The sequence below is a fragment of the Sinocyclocheilus anshuiensis genome, unplaced genomic scaffold (assembly GCF_001515605.1).
Source record: "Sinocyclocheilus anshuiensis isolate Anshui unplaced genomic scaffold, SAMN03320099.WGS_v1.1 scaffold658, whole genome shotgun sequence".
Classification (NCBI taxonomy): domain Eukaryota; kingdom Metazoa; phylum Chordata; class Actinopteri; order Cypriniformes; family Cyprinidae; genus Sinocyclocheilus; species Sinocyclocheilus anshuiensis.
This window is the reverse complement of record NW_015542402.1, coordinates 1,206,044-1,225,754: the sequence shown is the minus strand read 5'-3', so window position 1 is coordinate 1,225,754 and position 19,711 is coordinate 1,206,044. Positions and strand designations below refer to the sequence as shown.

General features: G+C 36.0%; 1 protein-coding gene across 2 annotated transcripts in view; it reads right to left on the bottom strand.

The window, feature by feature from the left end:
• The window catches only part of LOC107692983 (serine/threonine-protein kinase 10-like), a 57,715-nt gene that overhangs the window by 16,284 nt on the left and 21,720 nt on the right, over positions 1 to 19,711 (bottom strand). The window contains exons 6-11 of one of the 2 annotated variants that reach the window (XM_016492215.1): positions 18,700 to 18,772; positions 16,840 to 17,034; positions 16,565 to 16,646; positions 13,110 to 13,250; positions 10,144 to 10,785; positions 1,867 to 1,988 (exon numbers count right to left, since the gene is read on the bottom strand). In XM_016492215.1, coding sequence (XP_016347701.1) covers positions 1,867 to 1,988; positions 10,144 to 10,785; positions 13,110 to 13,250; positions 16,565 to 16,646; positions 16,840 to 17,034; positions 18,700 to 18,772 — 1,255 coding nt within the window. The remainder of the gene's footprint in view (positions 1 to 1,866; positions 1,989 to 10,143; positions 10,786 to 13,109; positions 13,251 to 16,564; positions 16,647 to 16,839; positions 17,035 to 18,699; positions 18,773 to 19,711) is intronic. The other variant, XM_016492216.1, reaches the window with a different exon arrangement.

The following is a 19,711-nucleotide window of genomic DNA, read 5'->3' as shown; positions in this document are numbered from 1 at the left end:
AACCCCCCCCCCCCCAAAAAAAAGCTTTATTTGGATGCATGCAGTCTGATATGTTAGACATGTATCTGTCTTAATATAAATGTAAAGTTATGGATTAATCCGCTTACTTTCCTGTAGGGCTAAAAGCCACCGAGGTGACGGCCTCTGTGTGGCCCTCCAAAGAGCTGGTGCATCGAGCCACGGCCCGAACACGAAACACGGCCTGCGGCTGGTACACAACCGGCAGCACCTGCTCAGTCTCCAGGCCCAACTCCTGAACACAGGAGCCCAGGGACGACACCACCTCTGCATCTTTCACAAAGAACAGGTACGGCACAGGTTCCTCCTGTAGAAAGACAAAAGATTGGGGTTATGATACAATAAAATCTGCAGTAAATCATAACCGGCATCATTCATAACCAGCCTCAACTTATCCAAAGTAATGTAATAATTTTTTAAGCAAAGCTTATGTACAGTATACATGTTATTGAACAAGGCTTGCTGATGTAATGGGTAATTGACAAATAACTAGGACATCAGATTTTTTCAACATCTAGACTATAGGTTGAAGTGTGGAAATGCGGAAAAATGTGAAAAAATGTGAAAAAATGGTTCATTGTATATTACATGTTGGTCATCATTTCATTTCGCTCAAATAGTTCTAAGAAACTATATTCCAAGTAACCAATTAATATATTAAAACAAAAAGTTTTAAACAATATGTAATAAAACATAATTAAAAGTATTACTCAACTACACAAAATTAGAATTTTTTAAAAATAGTTTTAGATATAGTATATCACTGCTGTCTTGTCATGTCAACTACCCAAATATATATTCTAACATATACTTTATTACACATGAGGATATATAAGTGATTTTATACTTTAAAGATCGCAATAAACTAAGTATACATTACCGTTTGGGGTTTGTTTTAAAGAATGTAATACTTTTATTCAGAACAGGTGCATTACAGATCAAAACTGACAGTAAAGACATTTATAATGTTGCAAAAGATTCCGAATTCAGATAAATGCTATCTGAAAGTCCTGAAAATTTGTATCACAACTGTTTCCAACATTGATAATAAATCAGCATATTAGAATGATTTCTGAAGATCATGTGACACTGAAGACTGGAGTAATGAGGCTGAAAATTCAGCTTTAACTCACAAAAATATATTATATTTTAAAGTATTTTAAAATAGAAAACCATTATTTTAAATTGTAGTAATATTTCACAATATTACTGTTTTTTTCTGTATTTTAATCAAATAAATGCAGCCTTGAACAGAAGAGACTTCTTTAAAAAACATAAAAAATCTTACTGATCCCAAACTGTGTGAGAGAGAGTGTGTGTGTGTGTGTGTGTGTATATATATATATATATAATCTTGATTTTAGGGTAAAATATGACCTGGATGTGTTCTTTGTGAGACTGAGATGAAGCGGTGCTCTTTTCTGAGGTCAGCTGATGGATAAAATATCTCATGTAAGTTCACCATCACACCACTAGATGACAGAAGTGTTGTAGTTTTTGTGAGCAGACGTGCACAGTGTTTGTGTGTGGTGGGAAACACATCATATATAATCTACTACCAGCAGCTGAGGTGTTTCACCAGAAAAGAGCAGTTTCACAAGAATCCAGCTGATGGATTTATCTGTTGAAGGGAGATCTGATCTCTCGATTTGTCCTTTAAAAGCGGCTCACTTCCTCTGGCTCTACACAAAGCTTCCCTTGTGTATTTATGTCCCATTCGGAAAGGACGAGGTCTTGGACCTGAGGCCTAAAATAGTCTGTTTACTCAGCCAAGATGCAAGATCAAGTGGAAAAATGTTGCTAGGGTTTTTTTTTTCTTAAGAGTTTGACTAAAGAGAGTGAACTTGCCTGAGGAACCTCATCTCCTCGTCTTTCTTCTCGTCATCAGTGATGATTTTGGAGGTGGTGACGCTCAGCTCCACACCATCCACCAAGAACTTACGCGTGCGTTTCAGCGTCTTCTTGGAGTCCTGGAGGAAAAACAAATGAGAGAGAAATGGTAGACCGTAATGGGTGTGGTAGCAGGATTTTAGGGAACTGTGGATTAAAAAACATAGAAAAGAAAAGAAAAGAAAAGAAAAGAACGACATGCAGAAGGAGGACTTGCTAGTACGGTTATTAAACAAACCATTAAAAATGTATTTGTTAATTGAAATAAAATTAATGTTAACTGAATACTTTAACATATTTATATGAGGTATATGCCAATGCAGCAGTTCTTATTTAATTTAGTTTAACTACTAAAATTATCAAAGTTTTATTTAAAAAAAAAACTGCACACTACCGTTCAAAAGTTTGGGGTCCGTAAGATTTGTTTTCTCTTCTGCTCATCAAGACTGCATTTATTTGATCAAAAATACAATAATAGTAATATTGTGAAATATTACGGTCAAACAGTTGTGCTCCTTAATATTTTTTTGATCCTGTGATACTTTTTTTCAGGATTCTTTGATTAATTAAAAAAATAAATAAACAGCATTTATTCGAAATAGAAATCTTTTGTCACAATATACACTACTGTTCAAAAGTTTGGGGTGAGTATGTTTTTTTTCTTTCTTTTTTTGAAAGAAATTAATACTGTTATTCAACAAGGATGTGTTCAATTGATAAAAAGTAATAATAAAGACTTATATTGTTAGAAAATATTTATATTTTAAATAAATGCTTTTCTTTTGAACTTTTTATTCATCAAAGAATCCTGAAAAAAGTATCAAGGGTTCCAAAAAAATATGAAGCAGCAAAAACAGATAATAAATGAGCATATTAGAATGATTTCTGAAGATCATGTGGCACTGAAGACTGGAGTAATGATGCTGAAAATACAGCTTTAAATCACAGAAATAAATTACAGTTTAAAATATATTAAAACAGAAAATAGTTATTTTAAATTGCAATAATATTTCAGAATATTACAGTTTTTTCTGTATTTTTGATCAAATAAATGAGCAGAAGAAACTTCTTTAAAAACATAAAAAATTTTACTGATCCCAAACTTTTGAACATTAGCGTATACATATATATTAATATAGATAGATACATGCATGCATATCCTAAAATAACACTGATTGATAGAGCCAGAGGCATAATGAACAGTTGAATTGGAGCAAGAAAGACGAAATGAGAAAGCAAAACCGTGTGAAGGATGTGAACAGGAAGCAGTGAGATTGCTGTTTTCCTGTAAAGCCAGTTCAGACAGGAAGTCATGAGCAGAACGTGAACGAGAGCACAAAAAAGAGAAAAAATATATATTATATAGATTGTGAATATTTAAACATCACGGTAGTATTTGTTGAAAAACAAACGACAAAGAAGTCAAATATCTGGATGCTTTGTGGTTTCGTTGAATTTGATCAGACACTGTTGAAATCGTATTTTATTGGATCGTGTCATCGACAAATGATCCTCAGACCTGAGTCTATTGAACGCAGCTGAGCAAACAGGTCTGTCATTTTTATGCCTGTATCTGTGTCCTGTGATGTGGCTTCTGCGAGATAAAGCCGCAGGTTTCGCCACGATGCAGCGAGCATGCACCAGTGTTTGCTAAAACCCCTGCTGAAGCATTCTGATCGTGCAGTATCAGAACTAAAGGACAAGAGAAAGCTCAATGTCTGAATCATGCTGGAAAATTGGCAGACGTGAGAAATGAGGCCGTTCTCTGGTGCCCTAAACAATCATCACATAGAGACTGATGCACAATGCTGAATGCAGCAGAGGAGGAATGGATGGAAAATCTGACGTGACTTCACAGATGAGCCGCTTGAAATATGCAACGAATGAATGACTTCATTTAAAGTAATGTTCAGGGTTCAAAACCAGTTTCTGAAGATTACAGTGCGTATATATATATATTAGTATTTTCCTTCTCAGCTGCTTGTGATGAGCTGTGGTTCATCACCAGCTGTTTTTGATGGTTATCAGTGTATTACAAAGATACTAAACAGATTTCAGTACTTCAAGAGGTTGGCATATTAACATTATATCAGTTAATGAAATACAGTTTTTAAATGTATGTTTAAATTAAATCTGTAAAACTAAAATGTTGCTACCGTATTTTTTTATGGTAAAATTCTGGCAACCACAGCTGGCAGTTTTTACCGTAAATTTTACGGATTTATATATATGTATATATACACACTGCCGTGGGATCAGTAAGATTTTTAATGTTTTTCAAAGATGTCTCTTCTGCTCATCAAAGCTGCATTTATTTAATCAAAAATATAGAAAAAAGCAGTAATATTGTGTTTTAAAATAATTATGTTTTAAAATATAATTTATTTATGTGATCAAAGCTGTATTTTCAGCATCATTACTCCAGTCTTCAGTGTCACATGATCTTCAGAAATGACTCTAATATGCTGCTTTGCTGCTCAAGAAATATTATTATAGTTGAAAATGGCTTTGCTGCTTAATATTTTTGTGGAAAATGTGACACTTTTTTTTTTAGGATTATTTGATGAGTATAAAGAATGGCATTTATTTGAAATAAAAAAAAAAAAAAGTAAATAAAATAAATTATTAATTTTTTTTTTTTTAATCTTCCTGACCCCAAACTGTTGAATGGTAGTGTATATCGACACGTTTTATTGTGAGTCGTTTAAATGTAAGCCTTATCATGCTCCAGGAGGGGCTTAAAGACAGTAATAAATAATTCATAACTCATCCCAGCTGTTATCATCTGCTTGTTTTCTGAGTGATGCAGTTGTTTTGGTACATCAATGATGATTACATACATGCAGTACACTCAGGTAAAGCATTATATAATATATAAAGCAAATCACAATTGCTTGATTGTTATATCATCACAAAATGTAACTATATTATCATCCAGCTCATTATATAAAGCTGGATATAGAAATATGTGCACGTTTCTCCGCATACACACAAGAAACTCATTTAGGGTGATGATGTATACTATATAGCAAATCACAGCTGCTTGATTGCTTGTATTGTCACAAAAATGTAAACCTCATTATCAGCCAGCTCTAACTGCGAAATGGGACTGTAAGGCGTGAAAATATTAAAATGCTACAAACATTAACATCACAATTTTCTGCAAAGCTGCTTTGAAACAATGTGTTATGAAAAGCACTATATAAATAAATCTGACTTGACTACTTAAAGCAGGTTTTCGGATACCTTGGAAACACTTCCTTTTTTTTGGCAAGATTTTGCTTTGTTAAACCTACAGAATAGAAATTATGACTTACGTAAATGGTAGGGTTGTCAATAAATTACAGGGCTGTCGCTTGGCCATGCTACTTGGTGAGTCTCTTTCAAGGACTTTTCCAAGATGCTTGCAAAATCATTCGATCTACTTCGGCACAACAGTACTGACTGTTTTTAGTTTTAAAAGTGAATTCTCGTAATAGTCAGTGAGTTGGGGAAAGTTACTTTTAATAGTAATGCATTACAATATTGTGCTACTCCCTAAAAAAGTAACTAATTGCATTAGTTACTTAGTTACTTTTTATGGAAAGTAATGTTACTTCTGCGTTACTTTTTCTAATCTGGGCTCGGATTGCTTGTTTGTTTTCAATATAAAAAGTTCTATTTTTGGCAAATGTAAAGGATCTTTCACACCAAGAGTTAAATTAATGAAATGTAACTTCACGTCTGTACAGTAGAGGGCGCAGCTCAAACAAACCTTCTGGATTACATGAAGAGTAGGACGCAGGAGAAGAAAGTTCAGCACTCTTCAGCAATTAAAAAATGAAACAAATGTGTTTATATAAAGTCATTTTTGCTTATTAGTGTGGTTGAATTGGCTCATCGAAGGTCAGCAGCAAAGACACTTGTTAATAAAATGGGATTAAATACATAAAGGATATTTGTGTTATTTAACACATTTAATTACTGCAGGTTAGTGTCATATTCTGAGTTTGCATTTGACAGTTTTTACTGATTTCGAGGAATACTGAATCTGTTTTTGTATGAGTGAGATGAGTAAATGCATGTTCTCATTTAGTCTAGAACTACAGTAACATGTTCACACAGCGCACACAACACCTCTGAACACACTCCTGATTTATCTCAACATGCGGACTGGAGAGCTGTCAGTCAATGCATGGATAACAAAGTAACTGGTGTTATTTGAAAAAGTAACTCAAATATTTTTCAGTAAATTAAAAAGTATTTAGTTACTTTACTAGTTACTTGAAAAAGTAATCTGATTATGTAACATGTGTTACTTGTAATGCAACAATAGTAGGGTACAACGGGGCTAAAGGAGCCTTTGATATTATTCTCATCTAAACCACTAGATGGCACAAAAACGTGGCGTAGCACTTTCCAAAACATCCGCTTTTCAAGATGCACGTGTATATTTGTCTGATCCTTGACGCAATGGCGAGCCGCAGCGCAAAGTTGATTCTGTGCTTGCTTGATCTAATATTTTATGTTTTTTAAAATGTTGTAGATTTAAGTAGCAAACGAGAATCGCTAAAATGCTTGTATTTTGAGACAGAGGTCTGCTTAACGATTTTCAGTTTTGTTTAAGATAATTAAATCAACAGTTTTTAAATAACGAAATAATATGTAAAAGTATGGTATTTGGGGTAAAAAGTGCCCCTGCTGTTGGGGCTAAAGGGACACAGTAATTAACATGATAATTAATAGATGGCTGACTTTTCCATTTGTTGACATGACATAGTTAGATTCAGATGGTAAATATCATATATTATGTTGAGTGTCCATATTAGAGATAATCACCATGTTTAGAATGAAACCATCATATTTAAAAACATGATATTAATCATATCATTTAATAAAATATCATTTGTAAATATATTCAATTATTATTGGATCTCCTTCAGTGCTTTCAGAATCTTTACTTATTAAAATGATTTTGTTTCTGTATTTTACAATATATATTTTTTAGATTAACATTTTAATTACAGTATTTTATTGAAATAAAATTATTTTATTTTTTTCAAAATAAGCAGAAAATAGTACAAACTTTGCTAAAGTGATTGTTTAACAAATATTAACTTAGACATTATTAAAAAAAACATTATTTTAGCTGAAGTATTTGTATCAATACTGTGTGCCTTTTACCGCGTGTGTGGTAAACCCACCTCATATATTTATAAGATGTTTAAACAAAATAAACGACTTGTATGATTTATTTTCACACAAAATATGTTGCTCCATTAATGTACATTAATACAAACGTATATATTTTTTCTGCATATATACATTTTAGGCGCAGTGAATAGCACATTTTTTCTTAAGGTGTGTCTTTAGCCCCATTGTATCCTAATAATAATGGGCATTTTAATAATTTTACTGACAATGCTAAGCAAAGTTCAGCACATTTCTGGTTTGTCTGAATATATGCAGAAGCACACTCATTCGTCCGTCTCTCAGCACAGAGTTGAAGCGGGTGCGGTAAGGATGGTTTGGATGGGAGCGGTTTCTGCTGGTGTCTGCAGACAGACTCGGCTCTGTTTGACAGCGTCCACACCCGGTTTGAGCTCTGTACCTACACTCTGTACTGCTGAGAGTAACTACCCACCCAGAACTGCCCCACGCTCCAGAACCGTCCACCAGCTCTCATAAACAGGGCTCTGTTCTGCTGCGCAGCTGGCACTGAGACGGTAAACAGACCAGCACATAGCGAAAGAGTACGCAAGTCAGAGTATTAGTAAAAGCAGGAGTGTTAAACACCAAGTTTGTCATTGGTGTTCTATGCAGGGATCCATGTTTTACAGATCCAGCACACGATTTGGTTGCACCAGAAGGGGAGTTGAGGTTTTAAGGGAATTACAATCATAAAATTACTTTCGTATTTCATAAGTGCAGTTACTAATATACTATTAAATTTTTTGTAACTTGGAAATGCACATTTAAAGGTATAGTTTACCCAAACATGATTTAGTCACCCAGTTTCTTTCTTTAGCTGAACATAAAAGAAGATTTTTTTGAAGTATGTTGGAGACCAAACAGTTGCTGGTAGCCATTGACTTTCATAGTATGAAAAAATCTTATAACTATCCTTATAATTTATAACTATTAACAGTATAGCATTGAGTTGATTAGGGATGCAGATAGAAGTGTAATATTATATATATATAATATTAAGGGTTAAAAATGTTATATTCTGACAGTGCAAATGAGTTAGGACTTTAACATTCTTCTTCCATTACCACAGGTAAATCCATGTATGTCTCTTACTATGCTAAAAATAACTATATGTTTTCTAACTATATGGTTTCTAAAAAAAAATAAATAACTACAAAAAAACTGAAAAAAACTTTGAAATTACAAAAAAGGACACAAAAAAACTGCCTAGACAAATGCAAAAAGTGCCATATATTAACAATTACTATAATTATATTCCTTTACTCGTGTAATATATTTAATGCAATATTCATGGAATATTAATAATATAATAAATTTAATATAAATATACTCACTCTGACCAGATCGTTACCGGATCGTTCGAATCGGTGAGGTGTTAACTAGAGACTCGCTCTGACCGGATCATTCGAATCGGTGAGTAGTTAACTAGAGACTCGCTCTGACCGGATCATTCGAATCGGTGAGTTGTTAACTAGAGACTCGCTCTGACCGGATCATTCGAATCGGTGAGTTGTTAACTAGAGACTCGCTCTGACCGGATCATTCGAATCGGTGAGTTGTTAACTAGAGACTCGCTCTGACCGGATCATTCGAATCGGTGAGTTGTTAACTAGAGACTCGCTCTGACCGGATCATTCGAATCGGTGAGTTGTTAACTAGAGACTCGCTCTGACCGGATCATTCGAATCGGTGAGTTGTTAACTAGAGACTCGCTCTGACCGGATCATTCGAATCGGTGAGTTGTTAACTAGAGACTCGCTCTGACCGGATCATTCGAATCGGGGAGTTGTTAACTAGAGACTTGTTCTGACCGGATCATTCGAATCGGTGAGTTGTTAACTAGAGACTCGCTCTGACCGGATCATTCGAATCGGTGAGTTGTTAATTAAAGACTCGCTCTGACCGGATAATTCAAATCGGTGAGTTGTTAACTAGAGACTTGTTCTGACTGGATCATTCGAATCGGTGAGTTGTTTACTAGAGACTCGCTCTGACCGGATCGTTCGAATCGGTGAGTTGTTAACTAGAGACTTGTTCTGACCGGATCATTCGAATCGGTGAGTTGTTAACTAGAGACTTGTTCTGACCGGATAATTTGAATCGGCGAGTTGTTAACTAGAGACTTGTTCTGACCGGATAATTCGAATCGGTGAGTTGTTAACTAGAGACTCGCTCTGACCGGATCGTTCGAATCGGGGAGTAGTTAACTAGAGACTCGCTCTGACAGGATCATTCGGATCGGTGAGTTGTTAACTAGAGACTCGCTCTGACCGGATCATTCGAATCGGTGAGTTGTTAACTAGAGACTCGCTCTGACCGGATCATTCGAATCGGTGAGTTGTTAACTAGAGACTCGCTCTGACCGGATCATTCGAATCGGTGAGTTGTTAACTAGAGACTCGCTCTGACCGGATCATTCGAATCGGTGAGTAGTTAACTAGAGACTCGCTCTGACAGGATCATTCGAATCGGTGAGTTGTTAACTAGAGACTCGCTCTGACCGGATCATTCGAATCGGTGAGTTGTTAACTAGAGACTCGCTCTGACCGGATCATTCGAATCGGTGAGTTGTTAACTAGAGACTCGCTCTGACCGGATCATTCGAATCGGTGAGTTGTTAACTAGAGACTCGCTCTGACCGGATAATTCGAATCGGTTAGTTGTTAACTAGAGACTCGCTCTGACTGAATCTGGATATCAGTTCCAGTCGAAACGCATTTCACACTACAGGATCTGGACTGCAGAGAAATCCAGATGTTTAACCTGTTTAATATCTCCTGTGCATCAGTGATGCATCAGCGATTCCCTCAGTTCCCTCAGTCTTTGGTAATTCAAGCATTGCGATCATTTCTCATGTGAGCGAGCACTGATTTGCCTTCAAATTTTGGGCTTTTGTCTGCAATCTCCATTAACCTTCAGAAAATCAAGGCTAAATCATGTAGTGTGTCCGGAGCCCTGGTAAATGTTTCACATCAGAACTTACTGGAGAGGATTTTAGCAAACACGTCCAATTTATACGAAAACATGCCTCAAACACAGACTCACCCGTAAAGAGATGGTGCCCAAGTCTTTGTTGACGGACATATCCCCGGACAGGTTCAGGCTGATGTCCATGTTCTCACTCGTCACATCAGAGTATCGTTTTGATAACCTGCCATTGGCATGAGGCAGCAAACTTTCCACATCCTCGCCAGCCAAAGAGGACATGTCGCTCATTTCAGACATGCGATTGCTCGGCTCCTTGGACTCGGTTCGGTTCAGCATGGCGTGCGGTTGCTGGATAGGCATTTCCCTTGCACTGTGAGCATCTTCCTTCTCCGGTTCTTCCGGTTTCTCTGGTGCCACCAAGGAAGATTCGGATGACTCTGAAGGTTCTGCTGTTCTCAGCAAGGGAAGCTCTGGTTCGGTGCTCTCGACTGCCTTGGCGTCCTCCTCGGAGGTGGGCGTACTTTTTCCATCCTCAATGCCGGAGTCAGAGCTGGAGGTCTTGCCTGACGCCTCGCTCTCAGGTTTGTCGTGATCCTCCTCTGGAAACCTGTCGCTGAGATCGTCCTCCTGCTCTTTCAAAGGAGTTTCGGTGGACACAGAGGTCCTGGGCTCCTCCTCAAACTCCATTGGAGCTTCATTGTGGCGATGGTCCCCGTATAAACTGGTCTCACTGGTTTCTGATGGGTCTTTGATGGGGGCCTAGAAAGAACACAGACAGAAAGCGGCTTATGGGATGTAAAGGCCTGACAATTACATTATTTCTTTCTTCTGTCAGTCCCATTGTGAAGTATTGCATCTGTCACACTTGGAGGTCAAGCTTCACAGGTTTACTACGGTTTGTCAGAGTAAACCAGCAATGCAATGGTTTCCCCGGTACTAAAACTGACTGAGAAAACACATAGAGATGATGTAGTGTTGTTAATAAAGAGGCTAAAGTTGGCGGCAGGCCACATACTGACAGTAAACTCATACACAGCTGCATGCCTTCACCCTTTGTCCTATTGTCCTGTGCTTTAACTCTAAAGAAATGTAGAGGGCATGTCTTTTGTTTCATTTTTAAATGAAGGCCAGATGAGAAGCGTAAGTGTATTAAGGGTTATTTTGGAGCACATTGTGCCATGTCAACACATTTACTGTGAGCGGCCTAGAATAGATCTTTAAATGGATGTGAAAGTTGGGTGGGGACACAGTTTCTGTTACAGTCAGATTACATGAGCGGAAGAGACGCTACAACAATATTGTGCTTTGAAGGCTACATCAAGGTGTCGTGGCGCCCAGTGCTTTTTGCAATGGGAAACTAGAGGGCAGGGTTGCCAAGTCCTTGGTTTTACTGCAGAATCGGACTACTTTTACACTGTTGCCGCAGGTTGTTTTTTAGTCTGCGGATTAAAGTTATCTCCCCCCAACCCCTGGAACTCTATTTTGACTGAGTGGAGCCCCAACAGAGGAGAAAACCATGGAAAAACACGATTAGGCTAGTTTTGAATAGCAATTGGGCTGCTTTTGTTTTGCACACCTGGCAACCCTGCTGGAGGGTTTCTACAGATTTTAGACCTTTTTAAGAACAAGGCAATTTAAGGAATAAACTGAAGGGAACGTAATATGTCAATATGTTCCCTTAATAAAAAATCATCTACTATGAGTTGTACAGCAACACTTTAAAGTTTGAATATACAACTTTTAACAGATCTCCATTATTTATTATACAAAAAATTGCTTTGATTTGAACAGTTCTGGTCTGAAACATTAGAATATGGAAATCATTTTTACTGTACCTTCCTGTAGCTCAAACAGAAGAGCACGATGCTTGCAACACCAAGGTCATGGGTTCGATTTCCAGGAAAGCGAGAACTGATAAAATGTATGTCTGACTTGAATGCAATGCAAGTCATTTTGGATAAAAGCATCTGCCAAATGCATAAATGTAAAATGTATCTTCTGATTAACACTGCAAAAAGTGCTGTTCTTACTCAGCATTTTTGTCTTGCTTTCCAGTGCAAATGTCTAAAGATTCTTAAATCAAGATAGATTTACTTGAGAAGCAAAATGACACGAGTCTCGTTTTCTGAAAAATTATCAAAATGAAGTGAGTCTATGATTAAAACAAAAACAAATATCTGCCAGCAGGCTCAGAAAAAAAATCTACTTAATTCAAAGGGAAAACAAGTTTTTTAACCCCATTGACAGATCTGTTCTTGTTTTTAGCATAAACTCAATTATGTTCAACAAGACTTCATATCTTCATTCTGCATCCCAAGTATCTTGAGTTTAGCATGTTTAGATATATGTATTAGTAAACCAAGAAAAAAAAATACTGAGCAAGGTATTCATTTTTTGCAATGCATGCAACATTTATTGCCATGACTAAGAATTGAGGACCTTTTGCAGTGATTTAAGACCTTTTTAAGGCATTAATTTGTGGAAGAGTGAATTAAGACTTTGTAAGGCCTTTTTAAGACATTTTTCCTATTGAGTGAAACATTAGCTTATGGCCATACAAACAGGGAAATGCACAATCTGATCTGATCTTGGACGCTTGGCAAAGTTCGGCTCGGTTAGCACTTGGATGGGAGACCGCATTGGAAGTGTTTAAGAGTTCTGGCTGTAATTAATTCATCAATGCATTGCATTGTGGGACACAGCATTCCCTGCACTGCTGCATGCATCTAATTTTGGCAATGATCATCCAGTATTTTATGCGTACAAAAAATGTGCTTACTGTATACATCGTAGCAATGGTAAGAGTTACATAACCAAAATGAGAACATATCTGCATAACTCATCGAGTTCTTGGCATGTTTGCACTGCTTTTGTCTTTCACGGATACACCCGCACTGAATCATGGAATAAACTTTCCATACAATAACAATTGCAGTTGTCAAAGCACTAAACAAATATGTCTCTCTTTACGCCCTGAGCACTTTTCCATGAGCAGTGCATTATTTGTACCCTCTATCTGCATATACTGAGAGATGTGTGATACAGAGACACTGGGGGGGGGTGATGAGTGAGAGATGTCAGACCCGTACAGATGAGAGGTCAGCAGGGTCCTCGTCTTCTCCTTCTTCATGATTGTCCTCGATCTCCTCCATCACCTCGGCTTTGGCCTCGGCCACCAGCTCTCTCAGCGGACGGTTGGTCTTCACCGAACTGACGAAAGGATGCTGAAACACAGCACACACGTGGAAAGATTATACATAGCAGTACAAACTCCAAAACAGTTAGTCATTGTGCATAACAATAACATGTCACATTAAGCAGCATGCACAAATAACATGGGCTGGAGAATTGAAATTGGGGGACTTTATTTGTTTTGATTATGTGTCTTTTTTTGGTAGTCAAACCGTAAACAGATTTCAAATTTCATGTGGCTTTGCAATGTTTAGAAAAGAAACACAATCAAATTAAATGGTAAGAGCAAGTATTCATATCTGAAATGGTCTTTATTCAGTTTAGTTCACAAATATTTGGACTCAATATTTAGAAAATAATTATAAAAATGATTGAACCCCTTTGACCTTAAATATTTACTTTAAAATTCATCTTTCAATAATTTAACAACTAATTTACATTTGCATGGTTTTCTGATGGTGGTTAATGGTCAAACAAATAAACAAATAAAATATTTAATATTTTTAGTTGGTGTTTTATTTTGTTTATTTTTATTTTAAAATAATTATTCGTTGTCATTTAATTTTTTTTATGATTTAATTCATTATTATCTTTACATCAATTCACAATCCCCAATTTGGGAAACACTGCGGTAGTGGAATATGATTTAAAAAAAAATGGTCATATTCATTAATGTCATGTGGTTTGGGCAGAAATGCCCATCCTTGACCTCTCAGATTGTTGTAGGACTTGTTAGCATGTTATTTCACTTTAAATCAGCAAAATTGGCAGTTCATTAAAAAAAAAAATAATAATAAGTTCTTGAGAGAGTCTGGGGTTTAATTAGGAGAAGAGCTGAGTTAGATGAAGGTTGTGCGGTGCTCAGGTACTGAGGACTTTAACTGAACTGTGAAAGCAGCAGTGTAATGGAGAGAAACACTGCTCTCATCTATTATTCAGCTGAGTTGCACCTTGTTTAATTAAAGCGTCCCAGCTGCCGAGCGTATGTGAGGGCGAGTCAAGCGTTAAAAACATACAGCCAGCAATATCAATTACCACAACTACAGCCAATGAAGAAACTACAGCCAATGAAAAAACTACAGCCAATGTATGAAGAAACTACATCCAGTGAAGAAACTACAGTCAGTGAAGAAACTACAACCAATGTATGAAGAAACTACAGCCAGTGAAGAAACTACAGCCAATGAAGAAACTACAACCAATGAAGAAACTACAACCAATGAAGAAACTACAGCCAATGTATGAAGAAACTACAGCCAATGAAGAAACTACAGCCAGTGAAGAAACTACAACTAATGAAGAAACTACAACCAACGTATGAAGAAACTACAGCCAATGAAGAAACTACAGCCAATGAAGAAACTACAGCCAATGTATGAAGAAACTACAGCCAGTGAAGAAACTACAACCAATGAAGAAACTACAGCCAATGAAGAAACTACAACCAATGAAGAAACTACAGCCAGTGAAGAAACTACAACCAATTAAGAAACTACAGCCAATGGAGAAACTACAACCAATGAAGAAACTACAACCAATGAAGAAACTACAGCCAGTGAAGAAACTACAGCCAGTGAAGAAACTACAGCCAATGGAGAAACTACAACCAATGAAGAAACTACAACCAATGAAGAAACTACAGCCAATGAAGAAACTTCAGCCAATGAAGAAACTTCAGCCAATGAAGAAACTACAGCCAATGCATCCCAATTCACACGACATGCATCATTAATTGCTTCCCAATTCATAGTCTGCAGAAAATAGCTAACACTGACTTTGTATAAAAGTTGCCTTTGTGGAACATTCATATGATGCCCTTAAATGCATGTTAAGGTCTCTTGACCTCCACTTTAGTTTTGATGATCAGTTTAAACTACAGACCGGCCTATAAAGACTTTGACTTTGCAGTAAATGTTTGGCACTCAGGATCTAACAATGATATATGAACTTAGCACACAACTCTTCACAGAAAAGCATGTACCGCATATCAATGTCACCTTCAGCCCAACAAACACCTGTCTTCCAGGCTGCTTTGTATGCAGCAGAGCGTTAAATGAATATGTACTATGAAACACCCAGAAGAGAGAGTGCTATCAGAAAATGAGCTGAAGTTCCTTTATATTCAGTTTTGTGCTCTGCAGATGCCCAGAATTAACTTTTAACACGCGTGCCAACAGCGAGAGAATTGACCAGCCACAAAATTATTCGTAGTTTATGTAGGAATTACAAATAAATTATTAAATGTAAAAATAAATAAATAAATATGGCTCAAACACAAGACGTCCAATTTTGATATCTGCATCAAATTAAATTTACAAAAGTGATTTTATACACACAGAAAGCATATTAAATGCAACTAAACTGTCTACTTTAATGTTCCAAATAACTTTTGTGAAAATGAAATGGCAAAATATGAGTGAAATAATGTTCCATCATAATTCAGCGTCAAAGATATATTAATGCGAAAATGAAACAACATACTTATTCTTACCTGTAGTTATTAAAATATATTAAGAGAAAGTGATCATAAAAGTTTTTATTATATTTTCAAAGATTAACAACATTTTGCGGAAAAACAGGTACTGTTTACAAGACTGGCAAAGATTTAAAAGGACAATTTATTAGATTTTAGGGCTTCGCTGTGATTCCAAAATAGAGCCTTCTAATGACGCATAATTGTTACAATGAATGACATTTTAGTGGGTGTCTTCTGTAAATCATGGTAAAAAAAAAAAAAGTCAATATTTTTTGCTCAGAAAAACATAAAAATTAACTGGACACATTGTAACGTACGATAAATAAAAATTAAAACTGTATTAAACTTTTTATTGTTTTGCATGAAAACCCCTCTTCGTCTCTGAACCATCGTGTAACATTTAATAATATACTTGTAATTAATACAGGGAAAGAAAACTACTAATAAACGTAAAAGCTACAAAGAGTAAATTATCCACTGAAGGAAAAGTGGTTTGAAGATTTGTGGGTTGCGATTTGAATTGGTCAGATCATCGTTCTTACGATTTGATGCAAACTATCGTGTTGCTGCTTCAAATAAAACTTACGGCACGTTTTGACGCCAGTTCAGGACTATTCTGGGCTGTTTTCAAAACAGCACATCTACTGTACATGATCTTTTTCATTTTGTTTTGCTCAGCGGATGGGGTGGAGGTGGAGAAATATACCAAAGGAAGAACGCAAATTGCTCTAATTCCCTTCATCCAGCGGGATAGGAAGCCGTTTTGGGGTTTTCCGTAGCCGTTTCCTTCATGTGCATTCATTTGCACACACATACCGTCTCGAAATGCATTAAATTCCACATGAGAAGTGTATGTGTGAAATGCCTTACGTCTAGAAGCTGAGCAGTCGTCGGCCTCGTCTCAGGGTTTCTGTCCAAAGCTTTTTTCAGGAAATCGTTAAATTCCATTGACCTAAAATATACAAAACCATTAAACATTCGCCCGAGAGGGGGATACGATCTCTTATTGTGCAATAGTGATGAAATAACATTTGACAGTCATTCCTTTTCAACATTCAGTCATATTCTAGAAATGTTAAAAGCTATAAATCTAAGAAAAAAGCCCCAGTTACGCTCATCTTTGGAAGGAAATCTTTGTGGCTCACCACTTGGCAGGCTGCTGCAGGGTGGGAGGCTCAGACTTGGCGATTTTTAGCAGGACCCTCATGGGGTTCAGCTCGTGGTGAGGCGGCTCTATCTGAGCCAGCTCGATCAGCGTGATGCCCAGTGACCAGATGTCGGCTTTGTAGTCGTATGGAGCGTCCTTCATGGTCTCGCACATCACCACCTCTGGAGCCATCCTGAACATACAGGAGACATCAGGAACGATCCGCCTCAGAGCCGGTTAGAGCAAAACCAAAGAGCTTGAATGCATTCCCAGTAAGGAGACGAGTATTAAAAGACAGATATGCAGATATTTAGCCAGCAGTGCTAGGTAGTAACCGATTACAAGTAATCGAATATAAAAAAGTACTTGTAATCAGATTACAGTTACTTTTTATGGATTACATGATTACATATGTGACCCTGGACCACAAAACCAGTCATAAGGGTCAATTTTTCGAAACTGAGATTTATATACCATCTGAAATCTAAATAAGCTTTCCATTGAGGTATGGTTTGTTAGGATAGGACAATATTTGGCCGAGATACAACTATTTGAAAATCTGGAATCTGAGGGTGCAAAAAAATCCAAATATTGAGAAAATCATCTTTAAAGTTGTCCAAATGAAGTTCTTAGCAATGCATATTACTAATCAAAAATTAAGTTTTAATATATTTACAGTAGGAAATTTACTAAATATATTCATGGAACATGATCTTTACTTAATATCCTAAAGATTTTTGGCATAAAAGAAAAATCGATAATTTCGACCCATACAATGTATTTTTGGCTATTACTATAAATATACCTCAACGACTTAAGACTGCTTTTGTGCTCCAGGGTCACAAATATAATACGCACTGAACTTTCAGCAACTGAAACCGTTTTGGAGGGCTGAAATTATTGACCCGAAACAGTGACATTAAATCAGAGCTCAGTGTAAGCGGCACATGAACAGATCATTGCTTCCTCTTTACTACTAACTATAGTACAAAATAAACATGAGGTGTTGAAAGAAACAGAAGAACTTCCTGAAATGAATGTAATTACTCAATCTTTCAACCACAGAAAGACATCAATAAAAAAGCTTGGAAACAATGTCACATAACTTCACATTTACCTCTAAAAAGCTGTCCATAGCTCGTTAGTCATTTAGCATTCTAGCATTTTGCTAAATTTTTGAGCTATACTACATATTCATTATATTCCAATTATCCTGTTGTCTTCATTATCAAACGTGTGATTGAATAAATGAAAACAAGTTATTACAGCCACTACAGTAGAAACAATTATATAATTAAAAATCAAAATGTTTATAAACACTTAAATTTAGTGTTGATTATTTGAGTGTTGATTAAATAAATTTGATTAATTGATTATTAAATAAACAATGTATTCATTTTCGATTTTCTGTTACATGAAAACTCTAATTTTGGTTTCGGTGCTTTGGTGTGAAATTAATTTCTGTGCATCCCTAATATTTTTCTTAAAAGTCTATTTGTTCTTATATATGTAATGGTTATGTAATAAACCAGCAATTATTAATTATAATTGTGTTTTACATAATTACATAATTATATTTTGCATAAAATAACGTTTATTTTTAAGTAAAACATAAAATGTTACAAATTTATTTTTGCATTTTTTTTTTTTTTTAGGTGAAGTATGGCTCATTTTTGTGAAATATTACATTTTTAATTATCATAGGACTTTTATCTAGTGACTTGCATGAAGAGCCTGTTTGCAGTCAGTAAATATTAACAGACTGTAGTAAATATTAATAAGGTTGTAATTAGATCAACCTTCATACCTTTCTGCCTGAAGTGATTATGACAGCAGATCACTGATTTATAGCACTTACCAATATGGAGTCCCGATAAAAGAGTCTCGTCTTTGAAGAGTTTTTGTGTTTTTTGCTGAAACTCCAAAGTCCGCTGTAACAAAAAGCAGAAACTGCATGAAGATTTTATCCCAGTTTAAAAAAATGTCACATTGCAATCAGTAAAACCTCTAATATATAAGTTACACTACCATTCAAAAGTTTGGGATCAGTAAGATTTTTAAATGTTTTTGAAAGAAGTCTCTTCTGCTCATCAAGCCTGCATTTATTTGATTAAAAATACAGTAAAAACTGTAATATTGTGAAATATTATTACGGTTTAAAATAGCTGTGAATATCTGTTTAAATGTAATTTATTGCTGTGACCAAATCTGTATTTTCAGCATCATTACTCCAGTCTTCAGTGTCACATGATCTTCAGAAATCATTCTAATATGCTGATTTGCTGCTCAATAAACATTTCTGATTATTATCAATGTTGAAACATTTTTTCCAGGATTCTTCGATAATAGACAGTTACTTCAAATAGTAAAAATAATTTACAATATTAGTGATTTAGACTCTATTTTTGATAAATTAATTGCTAGATTTTTTTTTTTTTTTGGTAGATTATATTTGATATTGCTGCTTTTTACAGCTGATTTTTCCAGTAAGGGTTGAGAAACACATGCATGATTGTTCCGTCTAGCAAATGCAGGGTTTGGATATATATTTATGTGTCTCCTCAGTCATCCGTGTAGCTGATGTTTGGAGGAGCAGCATCTGACGCACATGAGCATGTTTAAACTTTCTCTCACAGGAAGCAGTAAAGGACTGATACTCTAGTATCTGACATTCTGAGCTACCATTAACCAACACACAATGAAGCCGCATTCAGTTACACGTTAAGTAGCATTCAGAGGGAATAATTCTCTCATTCAATCACTAAATCCAGTGAGACTTGAGTAGAGAAGTGTAATGAAATATTATAAGTCAGCTCTTGGCAAACGTTGTGTGTGAGAGAGAGTGTGTGTGTGTGTGTGTGTGTGTGTGT